Source organism: Miscanthus floridulus, chromosome 8, assembly GCF_019320115.1.
Source record: "Miscanthus floridulus cultivar M001 chromosome 8, ASM1932011v1, whole genome shotgun sequence".
Taxonomy (NCBI): domain Eukaryota; kingdom Viridiplantae; phylum Streptophyta; class Magnoliopsida; order Poales; family Poaceae; genus Miscanthus; species Miscanthus floridulus.
The window spans coordinates 118,117,552-118,139,007 of record NC_089587.1 but is presented as its reverse complement, the minus strand read 5'-3'; the positions used below and the strand labels follow the sequence as shown (position 1 = coordinate 118,139,007).

At 46.9% G+C, this 21,456-nt stretch overlaps 2 protein-coding genes and 1 pseudogene across 2 annotated transcripts; all 3 read right to left on the bottom strand.

Annotated features, from left to right (window-relative positions):
- Positions 1-5,438: 5,438 nt before the first annotated feature.
- On the bottom strand, positions 5,439-12,851 carry LOC136473388 (uncharacterized; annotated as a pseudogene).
- Positions 12,852-17,912: 5,061 nt separating this feature from the next.
- On the bottom strand, positions 17,913-18,916 carry LOC136473387 (uncharacterized). Its single transcript, XM_066471038.1, has one exon. The coding sequence runs from the start codon at positions 18,877-18,879 to the stop codon at positions 18,211-18,213; it is 669 nt and encodes a 222-aa protein (XP_066327135.1). The 5' UTR covers positions 18,880-18,916; the 3' UTR covers positions 17,913-18,210.
- Positions 18,917-19,598: 682 nt separating this feature from the next.
- LOC136473386 (uncharacterized) lies at positions 19,599-20,730 on the bottom strand. Its single transcript, XM_066471037.1, has 2 exons — positions 20,638-20,730; positions 19,599-20,524 (listed from the first exon to the last, which is right to left on the bottom strand). The coding sequence occupies exon 2, from the start codon at positions 20,507-20,509 to the stop codon at positions 19,826-19,828; it is 684 nt and encodes a 227-aa protein (XP_066327134.1). The 5' UTR covers positions 20,510-20,524; positions 20,638-20,730; the 3' UTR covers positions 19,599-19,825.
- Between the last annotated feature and the right edge of the window lie 726 nt (positions 20,731-21,456).

Below are 21,456 nucleotides of genomic sequence, written 5' to 3'. Positions count from 1 at the left end.
CGGCGCACATTACGGCGCAGCCCATCTCGGCCTCGGCGACATCTGGCTGCGCATTCTTGCGGCGCTTGTCGACTCATTGGCAACGGCGATACCAGACTACCAGTGACTACGACCACGGCCGGTGGACTCATCCTCATGGCTACCGCCTCGCGCACGGCCTCGCGCCCACACCGGCAGCTAGGTGCCAGTGGCCTCGCACCACGACTGACTTTCCTCCAGGTGGCCAGTGGCCCCGCACGGTCTCGTGCCCATGCCCGGCGGCCTGGCACCCATGGCTAGCTCGCTTGCCCGTACGGTCCCTGTGCCCATGCCACGCCGCACAACCTCTTAGGCTTGTGGCTAGACTACAGCGCCTGTGGCTGGAGGCCCCGCACGGACCCTTTGCGCCCGCGGCCGGCCTGTGTAACACCTCGGTGTTAAGCATGCATTAACATTTTGCAAATCATGAGCATAATCAATATTATGCATCCATAAGCATGACATGAAATATAGAATTGAAACATACTAATGAAACAGGTATGTTGCATAGTTTTGTTTTAATAGATTGGATGCTATGTTTGTTTTGCCATGTGTGTACCTTGGTTGATCACTTAGACCACTTAGAAGTAATTAGGATGCAATTTGGAGCAAAGTTTATATTCAAAGTTTTGCCAAATTATGCTTTTAAAAATAATTCTTCAAAATTAGGGTTTTGAATTAATATTGATTTTAATTTTGTAATTCACAATCTATTTGGAATTTGACTTTGGTCATAAAAGCAAAGTTGTAGATCTTGAAAAATGGAACAACTTTCATTTTTACACCAACTTGTGAAAATGCTTTTAAATGGCTCAAAATGGAATTTTAGTTCTGTTTATTTAAGAAATAAAAAGAAAATCATTTTTTCCTTAACGGGCCGCCGCATCCCTTTCGGCCCAGTTCACAGAGCCGGCCCGGCCTGCCCCGCACCTCGCTCGCTCGCTCGCGCCCCGACCGGCATTAGGCCACGACCGCCGTGTGGCGGCCAGGCGCCTATGAACTCGCCGCGCGGCACCGCCGGCCTGCCCTGCCCCGACCAGCCCTGCCTGCCTTAGCTGCAGCCGAGCCGCGCTCCTCCCCACTCCACCATTTTGCTTTGCCACCCCCTGCCTCTCGCTCGGACAGCAGCAGCGCACGCGCCCGCCACCACCCGCACCAGCTCCCTCGTCGGAGTTGGCTCGCCTGGCCACCATAGCTCGCCGTCGACCACTCCATCTCGCCAGCAGCTCCGCCTCTACCTCGCGCACCCATGCTCGTGTCGCTTCGCCGTGGTAAGCTCCCCTTCCCTAGGAATTCCTCATCGGAGCTTGGCTCCACGCGGACATCCCCTCTCCGCTCCATCTCTCGCCCTCCCTTCACGCGCACAAGCACCGCCCGAGCTCGGTGGAGCTCCCACGCCACTTCTCGTGCCACCTCTCGGCTGGAGATGGCCGGCCTACGATGAGCCGTGCCACCGCACCGCCATGGCCACTAGCTAGCTCGCTCTCAAGCTCCTCTAGCCCTGCCGCTTGCACTGCCGTGTCCGCCTTGGCATGGTGGTCACGTTGATGGTGACCTCGTCGCCGGCCACCTCGCCGACGGCGAGCTCACGCCGATCAGCGCCACCTCCTCTGCCGTAGTGGCTGGCAGGTGGGACCGGCTGAACCACGGGGGCCCGCGCGTCAGCTCCTCGGCGCGAACCTGGGTGCACAGCACCAGGTGCACCCAGCGTTTTAAGGCCTGCTGGTTTTTCAGAAATAAAAGAAATGATTTATAGATTTTTGTTTAAATGCTTTTGAAATTCATAACTTGCTCAAAATAGCTCCAAATTTGTTGAAATAAGTTTTGCTAGGTTTCTTGTGACTAGATCTATCTGTTAAAAATATTGCATGTCAAAATTGTAATACTTTTCTGTGTAGCTTTATTTAAATTGAATAAATGCTGATTTCTTAGAAAATGTCTAATAAATATAATATACATCAGAAAAATATGGTTCCAATTTTGTTAATCTCCTTTAGTGATGTACTTTGTAGAAAAAATATATGTCATGCATGTTCTGTAGAGAAATATTGATGTGTAGTTCAAGTGCCTTTAATTGATGATTTTTGTTATTTTAATAGAGAGCAAAAATTGTATAAAACATGTGTATGATAATTTTTGTGCAGTGATTGTTTATTGTGTAGAACATAGGAAAAATACCAAATCTATTGTTTGACACTTTTTATAGTACAAAGTATTTTCATGCTCATATTTAGGCCATAGCTTGTCATTTTTATGTAAGCTATTTTACTTATCCAAATGCCATAAAAATTTTATGGTAGTCTACTTAGAGTAGTACTATGCTACTGTAATTTTTTAGATTTTTATGAGCACCAAAAATATATGTTGCTATTGTAGCCCTAGTTTAAAATGAAATAAAATAATCTTCTTTAATGCATGTTTAGTTAATAATGTTTGCTTTGGTGTATCTTTGAAGCATCCTAGATTGCTGTGGTGACTTGGCATGTTAGTACAGTGATTGTAGTAGTAGTATAGTAGTACATGTTCTTGAATGATGTTGGCTACCTTATAGAAGAGCTTTACTTCTACTATGTCCAATAAAGTTAAACATGTTCATCTACATTCCATGCCTCATCATCATTACATGTCATCTCTCTGATGCACCTATGCATGAGCACTTATGCATCAGCATCATACAGGATCGTAGGAGGAGTTGCTAGTAGCAGTTTAGGAAGAACAGACCGGGACAGATCCATAAGAAATCTAGGCATAGGAGGTGCCAGAGGAAGAGGAGCAAGGAGAGGACTTGCCTGAGTGCGTGGATCATCACCCTAGTTCGTTCGAATGAGGCAAGCCCCGGAGCATTATAAGTCTCCTACTTTATAAAAGCAAATTCTTTCTATATATGAGTTTATATATTGTTGCATTAAGTTGTAGGAATTGATTGAAACCGTTGATGCATTTATTACTATCCTTGCCTACCTTATTACCTTTTTACCCTGTTAGGTCAGGATCGAATAACTGCTTAGCCTTGGTTAGACCGGTAGCGATCGGTGATTTCCGGTCATCGACATTATAGGTGGTTACTGGAAGAGTTTAGCTATGGAAAGAATGATATTCTAGAATTAACCATGTGAGATTGATAATTGGAGACCAGACGGAAAAAGTTGGAGGCAACCAGACAGGGTTCTAGGGTGCTGTTAGTTTCCATCTTTGTCGATTAAGGACCGATCGTTGCTCGTCCCTCTTGTCATGTTGAACGCATGCCTCACATTTAGCTGGCCGAATAAAGTACCTTTCGACCGCGAAGCTAGTGACACTATTCGAGCCGGGATAAACTCGGATTGGCAGACTGGTGCTGAAGAGGGTATGACGGGGATGCGAAGAGTGAGCCCAAGGTGCGTCCTGGCAGTTGGGCGGTCCCTGGGTAGTGCGGTCCCTAACTGTTATCCCACGGCTACTTGGAAAGTGTCATTGGTGATCTGTAGCTCACTTGATCGGTGAGTGTGGTTTGTGTGAGGAATAAATCATCAGCTGGTTAGGAATCGATTCGAATCACCATCGCTCCTGGATAGTGAGCACTTGACTCGAGCTATAGCATCGTAGTAATTATGATGGAACACTGATGGTTATCTGGATGGTATGGGATATGCTTAATCTAAGTTGGTAACTAGATGTTATTGGTTAATCAAGTGATTGCTATAGTATAGGTGCTTACCTAGATGGATAGGTTATAATAAAGATGATGCAAAGTACTTAAGATGGTTTCTTCATGATAGCTTATGCTTTTTGCAAACAAGTCAGCTAGCCCACTAAAGAAAGCCTTGTATAATCCTTGGTGTCGCTTTATTTTGGGTTAAGACAGATAAGTCTAGCTGAGTACCTTCTCGTACTCAGGGCGTTGTTCCCATTGTTGTTGCAGATGGTCAAATATACTACGCTTATTGCATTAACTGCCTGTACCCGGCGATGGGTGACAACTAGGACCAAGGGCAAATGGTCACTCCGTATCTCTCATCTGATGCTTTTGTTGGAGATGACTACCTACTGGCACTGTATCTGAACTAAAAGTGTGTGTGTGGCTTTAAAACTTTTTGTTTCCGCTATTTCAGTTTGAACTTGGGTTGTAATAACTTTATATTCTAAACTCTGATGTATCCAACTGTCATTGCGAACTTTATGTAATATGTGACGGTATTTGCTAAACTTGTATGATCTTGGTTTGTATGTCGATTGGTTTGAAATCCTTCGTGGTTTCACGGACTACCGGGTTATACGGGCGTAAGTTTGCTAAATTATCTGCTTCATCGGAAGATTTCCTTACTTAATCTCGTATAATTGGTCGGTTTTGTTACAGCCTGCCTCCCGACGACTAGGCCTACGGCCAACGCTCGCAGCGGCCCTGCAGCGGGCGCTCTCACGCGGCCTATCGGTGGTGGGCCCTCCGCTACACCTAGGCAGCGGCCGCGGCCGGCGGACGGCGGCCAAGCCCTTGGTCGGCTGCCCCGTGCTGGCGGCCACGGCCTACTATGACCCGCGGCCGGCTCCCGCGCCTGCGGTGGTGGGCTAGCCCATTGAAACGTGTGGCTCACGTGCTTCGTCTGCCACGCTGGCACTGTCACGTCGTCTGGAGGTCGCGCCGGATGGGAAATGGAACTGCGGTGAACAACTTGACAGGTTCAGAGGTCTATTTTTCACGTTTGCAAGTTCGTGGACCGGATTGGCTCAGGCCGACAAGTTAAAGGGCCGCCAATGTATTTCACTCTTATACTAAATAACATGAATATCATTTTTCTATTCATTTTTTTTCATTATTCGAATGACTAGCATTTGTAATTTGAATTATCCAAGAAAATTCAATTAAATGAAATAAATTAAAGAAATATAGAAAAAGTCCGAGAAATGTGCCACATTAGAACATGGAGTACTAGGTATTGTATGAGGACTGCAGAAAAAGTTTGGTTTGCCGAGTGTAAAAAAATTACACTCGGCAAAGAGGGCAAATGAGCCTCTTTGCCGAGTGTTAGGATAAGACACTCGGCAAAGAATTAACGGCGCCATCCTTTGCCGAGTGTCTTATCCTGACACTCGGCAAACCATCTCTTTGCCGAGTGTTATTGTTTGTCGAGTACACGGTACTCGGCAAAACACATCTTTGCCGAGTGCCAGTTGTTTGCCGAGTGTTTTCTCTCTAGCACTCGACAAACAGCCTCTTTGTCGAGTGCCCGATAAAACACACTCGGCAAAGTTTGGGACACTCGGCAAAGAAGCCGTTTCCGGTAGTGTAGTCCGGGAGCAGGCCGATCGGAGAGCGTGGCGAGGATGTGGCCACGGCACACCGCGTCATCTCGCGCCCACTTCTTGGCCGCGGCCTCATCGTTGTCGCCGCCGGCACCGGCACCGGCAGGACGGGCCTTGAAGAGCACGTGGGTGACGCCAAGGGTGCGGATGCGGAGGAGCAGAGATTCCTTCCACCTCAGGTAGCCGCCGGCGCCGTCCAGGGGCTTGATGGGGTGAGTCGTCGCCATCGATCTATCGGAGCACCTGTCAGACATGACACCAATCGGCGCATCAGATCATCAGCAAGCCACTACATGCAATGCTGCAAGATGGGCGAGGATTCTTGCTATTCCGGGGGCGCAGATTTTGACGCAGATTAGGGGACGATTTTGATGGTGATTAGAAGGTCTAGGGCCGGATGGCGGCGACGATAGATACCTTAGGGTTTTTTGATCGGGGGAGGAAGCGATATTCTTGTTGATACGAAAGATTCTCCTTCATTTTTATAGGCGGAGGAGCCAGCGAGATTCTTGGGACAAGCGTCTCTAACAAATACTCCTCTTACCTATTTTTTTTAATTACTAGCAAATACGCCCATGCGTTGCAACGGAAAAAAAAGTATTAAACATTTGGCAAACAACGATAAAAAATGTTATATACTTGTTTAGTTATTATGTTTTATCAACTTTTTAATAAAATTTTAAAACTAATTTATATGATGACCATGGCATTCATAATATAAGTTAATATTTACACTAATTGTATTTTTTGTGAGCATTCTTTATTTATTGTAGCCATTATTGGATTGAAGCCTAGTACCTTTGCAAGATTGTCTGTTTCATTTGCCTTGTTGACAAAGATATCCGATGCAGTTTAAATGCCATCTATTACCATGTAATAGCGCTTGTTCCTGATACACTCCAGTATTTCTTGCCCTTCAATATATTTCTTTTAAAGAATCGCACAACGTGCCCTTAGCTTTTTTTCAATAAATATCCAATTGTAATCAAGCACGTATCATGGGCGTGCTAAAGTAGTAGTATAGCGTCACGTGCTACGGCTTCACATGCGTCATCTTGGCGATAATCTACAAAGCAATTTGGACCATAACTTCAGCTTGATTTTTAGATGGTATTTTGAAAGAAACATCTTACTCAACGGGCGATGGTTACCAAGCTAAGATCATTCTCATAAGCTTGCTTAGACCCTCCTTTCTCTCTGACGACCTTGCTCAAAATCTTGGTTGCCGTAACATAAACGTGATTAGATAACGTGTTACCGATCTTTATTGAGAATCATATTTTTTATGAGTAAAAAATATTAATATTTATAGCGTATTACAATGCAATGAATTTTAAAGAGTTCTTTTAGAATTCTCTTACCACTTTTGATGTAGCTGTTCCGGCCATTGTTTTAGCAGTTCCTTGCTCCAAGATGATGCTTCTGCTGATGATTTGTTTTTTTGTCGAATTATCTATTTTGGAGTAGACGAATCTATCTAGTCTTATCGTCGAAGAGGTGCGTGAGTTTGTCTTGGGTCTCTAGGGAGCCTCTTTCCGCTTGGTTTTACTTGTGCCGTCAGAAGCTAGGTCAGAATAGGAGTAGTATTGGAAAATAGATTAGATTTTTATTTTTGGAAAAGAAATCGGCCAGAAAAAATAGAATTTGTTTCATTCTGATACTGAATCGGTTAAAAAAATAGAAAATTCTATCGGATAGGCTCGGTTGTTTCCAGATTCTTCTTTCTTCCTGCTGCATCATCCTTCCCCTGCCGTCCCCGTTTTCTTGCCAGCTCCTCCGGTTTCCCCAATTCCGATCTCATCACGCGCTAAGCGGAGGCCGCTCGGACGTCGCTAGCTTGCACCTCCGGGGCTGCACCTCCGCCGCCGTAGGAGAACTGCGCCCGTGCCAGCACCTCCGCGAGCAATGCGGCACCATTCTCTCCCAATCTTATAAAGATGATGAATCAATGATGGAGATGAGTGGGAGAGCTTTGGCTAAGCTCACAAGGTTGCTATATCAATGCAAATGGCCAAGAGAGTGAGCTTGAGCCAGCCAAACGATATTTATATACACCCCCAAACAATAGAGCCGTTGGCACAATTATTGGGCTGACTGCGGGACGACCGGACGCGCAGGTCGTGTGCACCAGATGTGTCCGGTCGCAGCATTTGGTCACTGCTTGACCGCCATGTGTCCCATTCAAACAAAGTAACTGTTGCCACCCAACAGCCTTCTCTGACACGCTCTGACGCGATGCATCGGACGCACTGTAGTGCCCGACTGAACGCAGGAGAGGTAGCGTCTGGTCGAATCCAGAGAGCTCCCAGAGCCGCTGAACTATGACCCGACACATCCGGTGTGGCCGATCGAACACAGGAGGGGCAGCGTCCGGTCGAGTCCAGAGAGCTCCCAGAGCTGCTCAGCTATGATCGGACACGTCCGGTGTGGCCGACTGGACGCAGGAGGGGCATCGCCCGATCGAGTCCAGAGAGCTCCTAGAGCTACTCAACTATGTTAGGACGCGTCCGGTGTGGCTGACTGGACATAGAAGGAGCAGCGTCCGGTCAAGTCCAAAGAGCTCCTAGAGCCGCTCAACTTCGACCGAACACATCCAGTGTGGCCGACCGAACGCGCCCCTACGTCCGGTCCTCTTTGGACCAACACCCGCGCCCCACGTCACCACGACCTGACGCTACCACAATTCTAGTTTATATAGTCTCTATCCACACAATGGCTATGTCACTATACTAAGTTAGTGTGCTCTCAAAGGCTAACTAAAGAGCCACACTAACCAAACTAACAAGCTCTCACGACTAGCTACACTAAAGAGCTTGACAACTAATTTGCGATAAAGTAAAGAGAGAGAGAGCAAGATGGTTATACCGCCGAGTCGAGGAATCAACCAATCAATCACAAGAATGAATATCAATGAAGACCAATCACCTCGGAATCAAATGATGACACAATGACTTTTTACCGAGGTTCACTTACTTGCCGGCAAGCTAGTCCTCGTTGTGGTGATTCACTCACTTGGAGGTTCACGCGCTAATTGGCATCACACGCCAAACCCTCGATAGGGTGCCGCACAACCAACACAAGATGAGAATCACACAAGCCATGAGCAATTTACTAGAGTACCTTTTGGCTCTCCACCAGGGAAAGGTCAAGAACCCCTCACAATCACTATGATCAGAGCCGGAGACAATCACCAACCTCCGCTCGATGATCCTCGCTACTCCAAGCCGTCTAGGTAGCGGCAATCACCAAGAGTAACAAGAGAACCCCGCAGCGAAACACAGACACCAAGTGCCTCTAGATGCAAACACTCAAGCAATGCATTTGGATTCACTCCTAATCTCACAAAGATGATGAATCAATGATGGAGATGAGTGGAAGGGCTTTGGCTAAGATCACAAGGTTGCTATATCAATGCAAATGACCAAGAGGGTGAGCTTGAGCCGGCCATAGGGCTTAAATAGAGAGCCTCCATGAATAGAACCATTGGCTCTCTGTTGATTGAAAATTCGGGGTGACCAGACGCACCTATCAGATCGACCGGACGCACCCTTCCTGGCTGCCATGTCATTCCTTGCTTCAAATGATGAGCGCCCGATCTCAACGGTTAAGTGATGACCGGACGCAGCATAGTGCCACGACCAAACGCACCTCTGCCGAGTCCGGTTGTTTCTAGAGAGGTTACATTCACGACTGGGCGTGTTAGTTTGATCATGACCGAACACAGGACCCCAGTGTCCGGTCACTTTCATAGAGCTCCTAGAGCTGTTCAACTGCGACCAAACAAGTCCGGTCGGTCACGATCGGACGCAGCATCAGCGTCCGGTCCTTCACCTCTTCTCTGCGCGCCGCCACATCAGCATGACCGGATGCTGAATAGTGTTCAGCCAGAGTCTGGTCGTCTGTGTCTGATCATAGGCTGAGAGTACCATCTTCTTTTATAATTGACCAGACATTGCTCCCCAGAGTCCGGTCACCACGTGACCAGAGTCCGGTCACCACGTGACCAGAGTCCGGTGCACTATGTAAAACCCTGTCTTTTCTGTACAGGGCGCCGGTGGCACCGTCGGACTGTCTGCACTCTGCCGATGAAGTTTCAAACCCTTGCTCCCAAGTGCTAAACACAATGTGTATCACCTTTGTACATGTGTGTTAGCATATTTTCACAAATATTTTTAAGGTTGTTAGCACTCCACTAGATCCTAAATACATATGCAATGAGTTAGAGCATCTAGTGGCACTTTGATAACCGTATTTCGATACGAGTTTCATCCCTCTTAATAGTATGGCCATCGAACCTAAATATGATCACACTCGCTAAGTGTCTTGATCACCGAAACAAAATGACTCCTACCACTTATATCTTTGTCTTGAGTCTTTTATTTTTCTCTTTCTTCTTTTCAAGTCCAAGCACTTGATCATCACCATGGCATCACCATCATCATATCATAATCTTCATTTTCTTCACCACTTGGACTGTGCTACCTATCTCATGATCACTTTGATAAACTAGGTTAACACTTAGGGTTTCATCAATTCACCAAAACCAAATTAGAGCTTTCATCCGAGCCAAAAATGCGGGCTTCGTGTCGGGCCGCCGTGCCTCGGGCTGCATGGACATTTATACCTGTGTTGAAGCCAAGTGCTTTTGATGGGCAATTTTCTGATGCTGGTACCAAGCTGTACATCATACAATATGGTTGATAACCATTAAGTAGTGGAGCAGGCTCATGAGATACACACACTAGCTAAGGAACTCGAGCAATTTCCATGTGTGTTGCCTGACAAGTTTGTGGTCGGTAGTATCATGTGAACAAATTCTAATAAGATAAGTTTTACTTTTAATCAAAATGTATCAACAATTTGATAGTAATAATCTTTATTTTAAGATAGAGGAAATTAAGGATCAAGAGTTCAAACACCCATTATGATTGCTTTTATTCTTTTTTTTAATATCTATGGAAACAAACCTAAAATCATGAAGTTGGAATACCGGTCTGACGAAAAAAAAATAGAAAACACTCGGAAGGAACCGAACGCTGGGATGAACCAAAACAAATCTTCCTGCTGACGCTAGGACGGACAGAAAAAAGAGTGCTAAAAACGCTCATGTCCATGTGTTATAATGGAAGAAAAAACTATCAAATATTCATGAGAAACGATGATGAGAGTGGTACCTAACATCCGTGTTTCTATTTTTTTTCCTGTTCGTGTGCCCATTTGTAAATATAGCATTATGGGCCTTTTAACTATTGGCTCTTTTCTAAGAAAAAATTCACCACCAAATTATTCGTGTAGTTTTGAATTTGATTGGTAATAAATTTGTCGTTGTTGGTTGACCTGTGGGCTTCTTTTTTTAACATAAATAAAAGAGCTCTAGTTATTGAAACGTCAATATATACATGATAATTGTTCATTTAGACAATGGAAACCACTTTAATCTACGGACACGAAAAAGAGGAAAACAATTTGAATTAGGATTCATATTCAGGGAACTCTGAAACCTTGCATGTAAGTATGTTTCATAATATTAAACAGGATTATAGGAGTCTATTTGAATTCAAATTAGGATTTCTAGCTATTCAGGCTACCTCAAGAAGCCCTTCAAATAGGAGAGTTGTAGACACACAAAGAGAGGCAATTTCATGAGAGTTATACACAAACATAAAAAGAGACAATTTCCACATTCACGAAGTTAGTTAGGGGAAGACGACTAAAAAATTGGAAAAAATTTAGCTCTTAATATTAGATATGGATAATTGAAATTAATAATCAGCGCAAAAGACTTTTTTGAAATCAAATCCTTAATCATCTTATAGAAGGAAATGGAGGGATAGGAGTACCTGAGTTACAGTATGATGAGCAAATTACCATATCAAATAAAACAATTTTGATCTTCTATGGGCCTAGAATTTGTAATATAATATTTATATTTCTCTAAATTAATTATTGGCTCTTTTCTAAGAAAAAATTTTCACCACCAAATTATTCATGTAGTTTTGAATTTTGATTGGTAAATAAAATTTGTTGCTGGTTGACCTGTGGGTTTCTTTTTTTTAACATAAATAAATAAAAGAGCTCTAGTTATTGAAACGTCCATATATGCAGGATAATTGTTCACTTGGACAATGGAAACCACTTTAATCTACAGACACGAAAAAGAGGAAAACTATTTGAATTAGGATTCCTATTCAGGGAACTCAGCATGTTTCATATGATTACTTGAGTCTATTTGAATTAGAATTAGGATTTCTGGCTATTCAGGTTACCTCAAAAAGCCCTTCATATATGTTAAATAGGAGAGTTGTAGACAAACACCAAGAGAGACAATTCTAGGAGAGTTGTAGACAAACATAAAAAGAGATAATTTCCACGAAGTTAGTCAGGGAAGATGACCAAAAAAATAGGGGGGAAATTTTAGCTGTTAATTAGGTATAGATAAGTGAAATTAACGCAAAAGACTTTTTTGAAATAAAATCTTTAAACATCTTATAGAAGGAAATGTAGGGATCGGAGTACTGAGCTTGAATATAAGCAAATTACCATATCAAATAAAACAATTTTGATCTTCTATGGGCCTAGAATTTGTAATATAATATTTATATTTCTCGAATTAACAGTGCATGCAATGGACTATTGTTGTACTTACTTCAGAATATATAAGCGTGGAAAAAGACAAACCCATGATCAAACCCTTCGCCTGGATTTCTTGGCAACATGTCCAGGCTCGCCACGGTTCCTGCGCCCCGTGCTCTGCTCCGGCTTTGGACCGTCGGAGCAGCAGCCCTCCGCTTCGTCAGCCATTGCCGTCGTCGTCCTCCAGAGACGTTCCGGTCCTGCACCACTGGCCACGACACGGCGGGCGACGTCCCAGACCAAGCTCATGGTCATCTCGTTGTCAGGACCAGAACGCATGACGACGGCGTCGCTGACGACCTCCGGGAGCCTCCCGCAGAGCTCGTAGGCGACGAAGCCATCCGGGAGCCGCGCGGCGACGCCCAGGGCCTCCGCGTGCGCGATCTGCTCCAGGAGCACGCCCCCGGCGCCTTCCTCGAACTCGAACGCGTCGAACTTGTCCCGCCAGACGCGGGGCGTGTCCACGTGGTAGGTGCGCGCCAGGGCGCGCCACAGGTTCGCCGCGGTGGCGAAGCGCTGGTAGTCCGGGAGCAGGCGGTCGGAGAGGGTGGCGAGGATGTGGCCGCGGCACACCGCGTCGTCGCGCGCCCACTTCTTGGCCGCGCCTGCGCCGCGGCGTCGCCGTCGCCGGTGGTGCGGTCGTCGAAGAGCACACGGGCGACGCCGAGGGTGTGGACGCGGAGGAGCACCGATTCCTTCCACCGTAGGTAGCCGCAGGGGCCGTCCAACTGCTTGATGGGGACCAATGCCATCGATCGGAGAGCCAGAGAATTGATTTCTTGGTCTCGCGGTGATGTTTCTGTTGATTCGTACTGTAATGTTTGTGCATTTATTCCATGGCAGCGGAGCAGGCCGGCCCCGAAGACGGAAGACGAGGTGATGGCCAACGACTCCTGGTTTCTAGCCTCAGCGTGCGCAGTACCCAGTGAATGCTTCAGCAGGCAATTCATCTTTCGTCGCCAAAACTTGCGGGCATGCAGTATCACCTTCGTCAGTACGACAAGCGGCAAACATGCAGGGCATTTGCCGTTCGTGCCTTCTTCAAAACTCTCCGGCTCCACTTTTTTCGCTGAAAAATAGCTCCTACTAAACCGTCTGGTAGAAATTAAACACACACAACAAGTGACCAACTAATCTTTTCTCAATCCCTTGATGCCCGATCGACTCACTAATCTTGTTGCCGCCACCACCGTTGGATCCTGCAATGCCTGGACAAAGATATCTCTTGCGCACCACCCACTGACCCACCCATGAATTAATAAGAGAGAATTACACTAGCGGTCCCTGAACTATTCCTACGCTCTCATCTAGGTCCCAAGACTCCAAATTTGCACATCGGGCTCCCTGACCTTTTAAAGTTATCTCATCCCGGTCCAAATCTTCCATGGGACACCACTCCATCCTTCGTGGTGTGCCATGGTGCCAGCAGCCGCACGACCCACGCCTCATTTTTGCAAAGAAGACCCTGGGATACTTCCAATCCTCATTTTGTCATCCTTCTCTTCTCCCCACTCGATCTCGTCCCCGACCGCCGACAGTGAGAACGGTGAAACCCTAGGCTAGCACACATCCTTCTCACCCCTGTCTGGAGGGATGGTGGATGAATCGGGCTCGGCGACGGCAAGTACACGCAGGGCATCGGGCAACCCACCATTGATCACCTGTCCAGACTAAAACTGCCGACATGTATTGGAGTTGAAATCGAATCAGCCGTGATCTAAAGGTCAGACCTTCTATACCTGCCCGAATCATGAGTCAATGTTTGTTGATGTGATGTTGGCTTGAGCAATATGTAGAAGAATGGAACTAGTTGCCCATTTTTTCAATGGTAGGAAAGTTATATTCAGTATATGAAGACTTATGCTGAAAAGACAGTTGCAAAGGAGGATGCTTGGGAATGGAAATGAATAACACATGGTGGACAGTGATGGCATTGTTGAGAGGAGTGTGATTGGCAATGAAGCTAATGGACACATTGACAACAATGAGAAGCTGAAGAAGCAGGCAAATGTAGAAGCGATAGCTGTGTAGGATAACCTTAGAACTTTGATCAGTATAGCATATGATATAGCAGGGTGTTGAGATGCATTATTTGTGTGTGTTTGATAGGTGTAGGTGTGCTTCTATTGATGGTGTCTATTGAGATCAACAAGTGAACTATGGTGCTGATCTGTACATTAAATGGTCCATGTAAAATCTAGCGATTGAATTGAAATGATGTGTTTGCAGCAATGTCAATGTTATTGTCATGTTTACCATTGCTACACATGCTTATTCATTCTGGATTGAGCTTTGTGAATACATGAATGCCAAATTCATCCAAGATTGAGCCAATACATGTAAGATGGGAATTTGAAACTTCTGGAATGCCAATTCATGTTGATGCATATCACCAACATAGTTTGCTTCTGATCCTAGACAGTTTGCTTCTGCATGGAGTAATGTTCCAATCCTTCTGCACTAGTTTTCTAAAACTGCTAACTGTCATCTTGGTATCCGCTCTGAATACCACCCTGTATTTGCCTGCCAGCCAAGTTGATGTGCATCTCTCCAAATATTCCACTCCCTCTGGCAATTGTGTTGCCCAACATAGGTCTTCACAAGGAAACACTTTACTCTATTGTCAAAAGATGCATATAAGTTGCATGGGCAGCCCTGTGAATAATGACTGCTCAATCTTCTCTTGTCATTCCTTGGCATCTTTATATCAACGCTGTGTTTAAGACTATACTCAGTAACTGCCTTCCTTAGAAGCTCAACTATTGCAAATGTCTAGCCTATTCTGAATGATGGATTGCCCAAATCCTCTTCCCTAAGGCCTTGAACCTCTTGTTGTTTGGCTCTTCACCATCTGAATCTGGCAACTGAAGCCCTTCATCATATGTTGACAGGTCTTCATCATCGGCCATTTCTTCATGCTGAAACTTTTGTCCCTTTAGCCTATTGCCTGTTGCTTTCTTGCACTTGTACATTCTCATGGCCCTACTAGCTCCGTCGTCCAATACATCCACATCAACATTGTCAACAAATAGGTCATCATCCACATCATCTATCTCATAATTAGTATCAATAAAGTCCGAATCTTCTTCATCACTACCCTCAATGACAACACTGGCCTTCTGACACCATGCTTCCTCTCCATAGGTCTGTCGTCACCTTTCTTTGAAATTGCTTGCTTACTTTCGTGCGTCGCCGGTGCGCTGACCATGCATGGCCGTCGTCCTGACTATATATATCGCCATGCCATCTGTCAGGCACTGCGTGCACCCTCGGGTACCACAGATGGCAGTGGTCTGCTATGCGGAGAGTGCGGCGAGCATATACCCCTACGAGATGATGGCCAAGTGGGTGGCGCACCAGCTCGACGGCGACGTGCGCCTGCCCAGCGTCGTGGCCATGGAGGAGAGTGTGGCGGAGTGGGAGTGGGAGCGGGAGTGGTGGGGGCGGTGGGCCAAGCGCCGCAGCGGCGCTTTCTTCGTCAAGTCATGCCTTGCCGCTGTCACGACGTGGTACAGCGATCAGCTGTGCCGGGACATGGGGCGCAATCGCAGGAGGAAGCGGAGAGGGGTCCTCGCCGAATGGCTGCAGCTATACGGGCCCACGGACTATGCTGGCATCCAGTGATCCAGTGAACTGAGGTGAGCCGGCATCAGTACCGTCCATGATTCTTCGTCCAGCGTGCATAATAGCGAAGTTGCCATCCAAACTTATAATTCAAGTATTACTAGGAAATCTATTTGTGCTTTGCATCCTGACGTACAAATTGTTGTGCAGTTATTTCTATCAATTTGATCTAATAATAATGAGCTAGCTATCTTTGTTGGATTTATTTAATTGAGTTTAGTTTAATCTTATTTACTTAAATCAAATAAATTCTAAGGTATGTAATAAATGTAAGGTACAATGAAGGACTAATCTCATATGGAAAATTAATTGGAGATTGATTCAGCTTAAATGAGTCGCTATTGTATGTACCTGTTGCGAGGTCAAAAAATAGAAAGCGAGCCACAAGTCCATATGCCGTGGCATAGACCGGAAAGCGAGCGAGCCACAAAGTCCACGTGTGGTGGCATGGGCTTGGGCGTAGGCAAACCAAGTGTACATGCAGGTTTTGTAGCTCCAAACTGACTAACGATGTGTGTTGGAGGAGTATCTACAATATATCGGACCTTGGATTATTGTCATGTGTATACGTTTGGCACTCGTGAAAGTGAGAAGAGTAGGAATAAGGGACACACGGATAGCCATAGATCTACGTTTGCGGTTTGTCAATTGTCAAAGTGAGAAGAGTAGGAATGAGAGACACACAAATGGGATGGAGAGTGATGGACTAAGAAGGGTGATAGCGAGGGGACAAATGAAAAAAAAAATACTGCTTTTTAATTTAATATTTATTTATATATTTATAGTTTAATCGATTGAATTCTTGCATTCTCCTATATGACTAAATTTATTAATTCATGGTTGGGGCAACACTTATTTGACTACTAGGTGTGACTGGGCCCCTTTGGACCTCCTTAAGATAAGGAAAATGAGATCCAAACAGGCAAATTATAAGTAGGGATACCTGTGATCCAACCACATATTATGAGAATCCAAGTATCCACCTTGACCCTACTATACGAAGATAATTGGTGTAAAATGCACTCAACCACCTATACTATCTTGCTATAAATAATTTAGGGATCCAAACAACCCAGATTTTTTAGTTAGGAATTTAGATTTTACAATCACTATCTATAATCTAAATTCTCATAATCTACTAGGTCCAAACAAACCCTAGAATGGGAAAGGAAAAAGAGAGAGGTGGCTTTGTAAGATCCAGAAGGATTCTACTTCCAAAATGTTTTGGTCTAGTAGGCCCAACTAACTCGCTTGACTCACCTTGCCAAGCAAGGCCAGCCTTGCCATGCAAGGTAAAACCATATCTAAACAGTCACCCAAGGCAATTTGTCCTAGGATCCGAACAACTACTCCACTCCAACTTCTGCTCAGCAGGTGTCACAAGCCTCAACAATGAAATCAAACAGCCCCTTTGTTCCTTAGAGACCGATGAATCTTGGGTGTCTATCGGGTCAGGCTTGCAGTTTCTCCTCCTATGCATGAGGGATGGAGGTTCAAGTGAGGTCACGGATCTAATGTTGGAGAGGTGTTGGTGCTTCAATTAGTTCTAGACGGTTCCTGTCCAACATAGAAGACCTCTTCAGCATTCCTGTTCAACACTAGCAAACAATAAAAAAGGTGTTCGTCTAGGAGGAGGGAGCAAGGGGTTCTCGACCTAGAGATAGAGAGATTTCTAGTGAAGAGTTTCGAGATTTGACATTTTGATCCAACTATTCGTCATCTTATGAAGTTTTATTCTCTTTTACTGATTCTAGTAGGGGTGGATCTCGGCCCTGGCCCTGGTCTAACCCCAAGAACATTGAATACATCCTTGTAAAAGCCTTGTACAGTCCAAGGTTATGAGAACTAGAAGGCCCAACTCCACCCCGGTAGCCCACCATATGTTAAGTTCAAATTCTAGTACTTATTGTATCTTTTATCTAAACTTTTTTCTTTTGTATTTATTAAGAAACACATTCAAGGTCCTAGGCTATACTATAATGAGTTAATTTGTTTGATGTAATCATCGGGGGAGGAGTGTCTCTGCTTTGTTGATATATTAACCGACGATCCTGGTCCAGCTCATAGTGGAAAGGTACAAGTGCCCAGTGCTAGGGTTACATATTGAATTTGATACGCCACATATATTAGCGAGGTGCTTGTCTTCCATCCGGAGATGGTAGGATACTCTTAGTTACTTAGATGGGATAAACAATCACCTATATCATGGCACTCAAGATGTGCGAAGAGTTACAATGTAGTAGTATTGATTTATAAACACGTAAAGTTTTAAGTTAATAAAATATATAAACTTATCTAAAGTAACAACTTACAAAGCTTATCAAAGCACACCTCCTATATACCTTAATCACCTAAACTATACTTAGCATAAACAGTCTCTAAGAAGTAACAGCTTCCATCGAAACATAAGATCATCCTTGAAGCACCGACAACATACAAACATGGACATGAACATGATATCCTTGGAGAACTCAGAAGTACCGACAACATATATACAAAGCAAAAGCAAGGATAGAACTGAATTAAGCCTAAGAACTAGTAACAGCTAATAATTAATTAGACACGATACAAACATTCGGATCACACCCCGTTCCTTTGAACATCAAGCGCAGTTGCTGCCATTACCGTGGCATGATCTAGTCATGCGGTTCTTGGTCATGTTCCGGTGCTTTTCGGCAGTTCCACAGGTAGACCTGACCCTCTTGATCCTCTTGCACGGTTGCACCGTTGCCGCCTTCGCTGGAGGTCCTTGAGAATGCGAGACTCCTCCTTAGCCCGAGCGACAGCCCAGACGGCGTCCATGGTTTCTCGACCAGGGACGGAGCCCACCATGGCGCGGAACCCCACGTCCTCCGGAAGCTTCTGGCACAGCATGCGAACCACGGCGCTGCCTGAGACCAGGGGGTGGTCCGCGGTGGCGGCCAGAGCCTCCGCGTGGGCGATCTGCTCCAGGAGCGACGCGTCCTCGTCGTCGTCGAAGCGGAAGTTCAGGAACCTCTGCCACGAGACCGAGGGCGTGGCAACGCCCAGGTCGTAGGTGCGCGCCACGGCCTGCCACACCGCCCTGCCGGTGCCGTGCCGGGCGTAGTCGGGGAGGAGGCGGTCCAACAGCGCCGCGAGGATGTGGCCCCGGCACACCGCGTCGTCGCGCGCCCACTTCTTGGCCGCCGCCGCCCGAGAGGCGACGACGTCGCCGGCGGGCAGAGCCGGAGGGTCGTCGGAGAGGACGTGCGCGACGCCGAGGGAGTGGAGGCGCAGGAGCACCGACTCCTTCCACCGCAGGTAGCCGTCGGGGCCGTCGAGAGGCTCGATGAACATCGCCATTGATCGAAGTGCCTCAGGTGTTGCCGATCGACGGTTCATGTTCTTGGTGCTCTGAAGTCTGAACTGCACTTCGTATTGGCGACAGGGAAGGCAGTTATGGGGCTTTCTAGGCGGGATTGCTCTGTTCTGAAAAAAGGAACCGTTTGAAGGCGCGTCTGGCCTCAGTTGTTGTACCACACAAACTGCACAGTAAGGAGCAGAAGGATGTAAGAAAGAAAAAATAATAAGCGCCTTCAACTTCCTGAACAACTGTAATGTAAAACCCTTAGCTCTCTTGTGCTGAGCAACTGCAAAGTTTCTCTGATGTGATTTTCTGGTAACTTGCTCTCCATCAACCTGGATGATTATGTGGCAAACTGTTTCTTTTTTTTTTTCTGAAGATGTGGGGAAAATTTACATCGGGTTGTTACTCAGGTGTGGAACATGCCGACCGGTTAAAGAGCAATCTGATCAGTTGGAAAACAAAATTACAGGAGACATACAACCCATACGTAACAACTGTATACAAAATTACAGGAGACGCGTATTAAATCTCTAATCTCTAATCTAATATATATAATTCCGCAAGCATCCTCTGTGCATAGGAGAGGGATTCAGACTGGTTAGATGAGACAGCAAAGAAAGGCAACGGGCACTTGGGCAGGGAAGATGTAGCATTACTCTGTTACAAATTCACCAAAGGCAATGCAATGGTACTCGTCTGATGATTGAGCCCATCTTCTAGCATAGTATCAGTTACAAACAGCAAAAAAGCACAGCTGCCAGAAGCAGCACTAATCTGCAGCGTGCAAAAGGTTGGCAACTAACCACGGAGGCATAGACGACAGTTTCCATGATATAGTACGTACAACTCCCATCTCCATCTTCCACAGCAGAATGTCATTGGTAATTCCACCAAGACTCCGTGAAGATGCATGGCAAGTAGTAAAGAACCTAATCGTTTACATTAACGGCGACGATGGCGATGCCCAGTCGTCTTCCTATCGAGCTCCTGCTGCTCCTCCCCGCAAGCCGCCCCAGCCAGACCCAGGCGTTCCTTTTCCTCCTCCAACTGAATACGCGTCTCCTCCCTGAGCAGAGCAGATTTCCAGATCCTGCCCATGCTCATCTCGCCATACCTGATCAGTGTGGCCATGTCCGCCGGGAGCTTGCCGCAGATCCTGCTAGCCATTGCATAGTCGGAGGGCGGAGGGTCCATTGTGGCGACCAGAGCCTCCGCGTGCGCGAGCTGCTCCAGGAACGAGGGCGAGGCGGCGCCCTCCTTCTCCTCGAACCGGAAGCGGTGGAGGAACCTCTCGTACTGCCTCGGGTACAGGACAAACGACGCGTCCAGGTCGTAGGTGCGCGCCACGGCCTGCCACACCGCCCTGCCGTGCTCTACGTAGTCCGGGAAGATACGATCAGAGAGCGCGTAGAGGATGTGGCCACGGCACACCGCGTCGTCGTGCGCCCACTTCTTGTTCTTGGCCGCCGCCGCCGCGCCAGCAGCCTCGGCCGGTGCCGGAGCCGGCGGCGGCTCGTCGGAGAGCACGTGGGCGACGCCGACGCTGTGGAGGCGCAGGAGCACCGACTCCTTCCACCGCAGGTAGCCGTCGGCGCCGTCCAGCGGCTTGATGGGGAGCATCGCCATCGACGATCAAAGCACCTGACGGAAGAAAAGATCAACACAGCACACGATTAATCGAAAATGCATTGAACACAGACGATGTTTGGGACCCAGGGAGAAAAAGAAGATGTCACAAATCAGTGGCAGCGAACCTCAGAGTCTGTTGGACGATTCGAGGGTGATGTTCGTCTTCTTCTCTGGAACGTGGCCGCGCCCGCGCGTTCTTCTTTTTGGGTGTGCTGCGTTCTTGGCAGGCAGCAGGGAGGCTGGGGAGGAAGGATATGCAGGGGGTAGCGAGGCAGCAACGGCTCGCTAGCTCTGTCCCGACTCCCGATTCCTAACGGTTGGATTTCGAAAAAGAGATTTCTGAAGGCCCATCAAGGAGGACTACGGTTGGGCTGGGCCTATATGATAGGGAAAATTAGTTTCATAGCATTGAAAGATCACCGTATCCGGAAAATTCCATCAAAACTTTGCTGCTCCATAAAATACCATCCAAAGACTGCAACGTCACCTCGATATAGCATTCCGTCACGTTTGGTGCAAACGTCGCCGCCTCCGTCAAGCTCCTCTCCTTCTCCTTCCTAAGCTGAGTGCAGCCGCTGCCTCTCCTCAGGTGGGACCGACTCCAATGGCTGCCGCTCCAGAGGGATAGAGCAGACCGGTGACGACGGCAACGGCAACGGCAAGGCTCTGCGGAGGGTGTCGTCGAGGATGCAGCACCTCGTTGACTTCGCCGGGAGGAAGTTGGCGCACAACCTCATCCTCCGCGACATGCTCATGCTCGAGAACCAAGTCCCGCTCTTCCTCCTCCGTAGGATCCTCGAGCCCCAGGCCGGCGAGCTGCTCCCGGGGATGGTCACCGGGCTCATGAAGGAGCTCTGCCCGTTCAAGATGGTGGACATGTTCCCCGCGATTGAAGTCAGCAAGAACGCACACCTGCTCGAGATGCTCTACTATCTGCTTGTGCC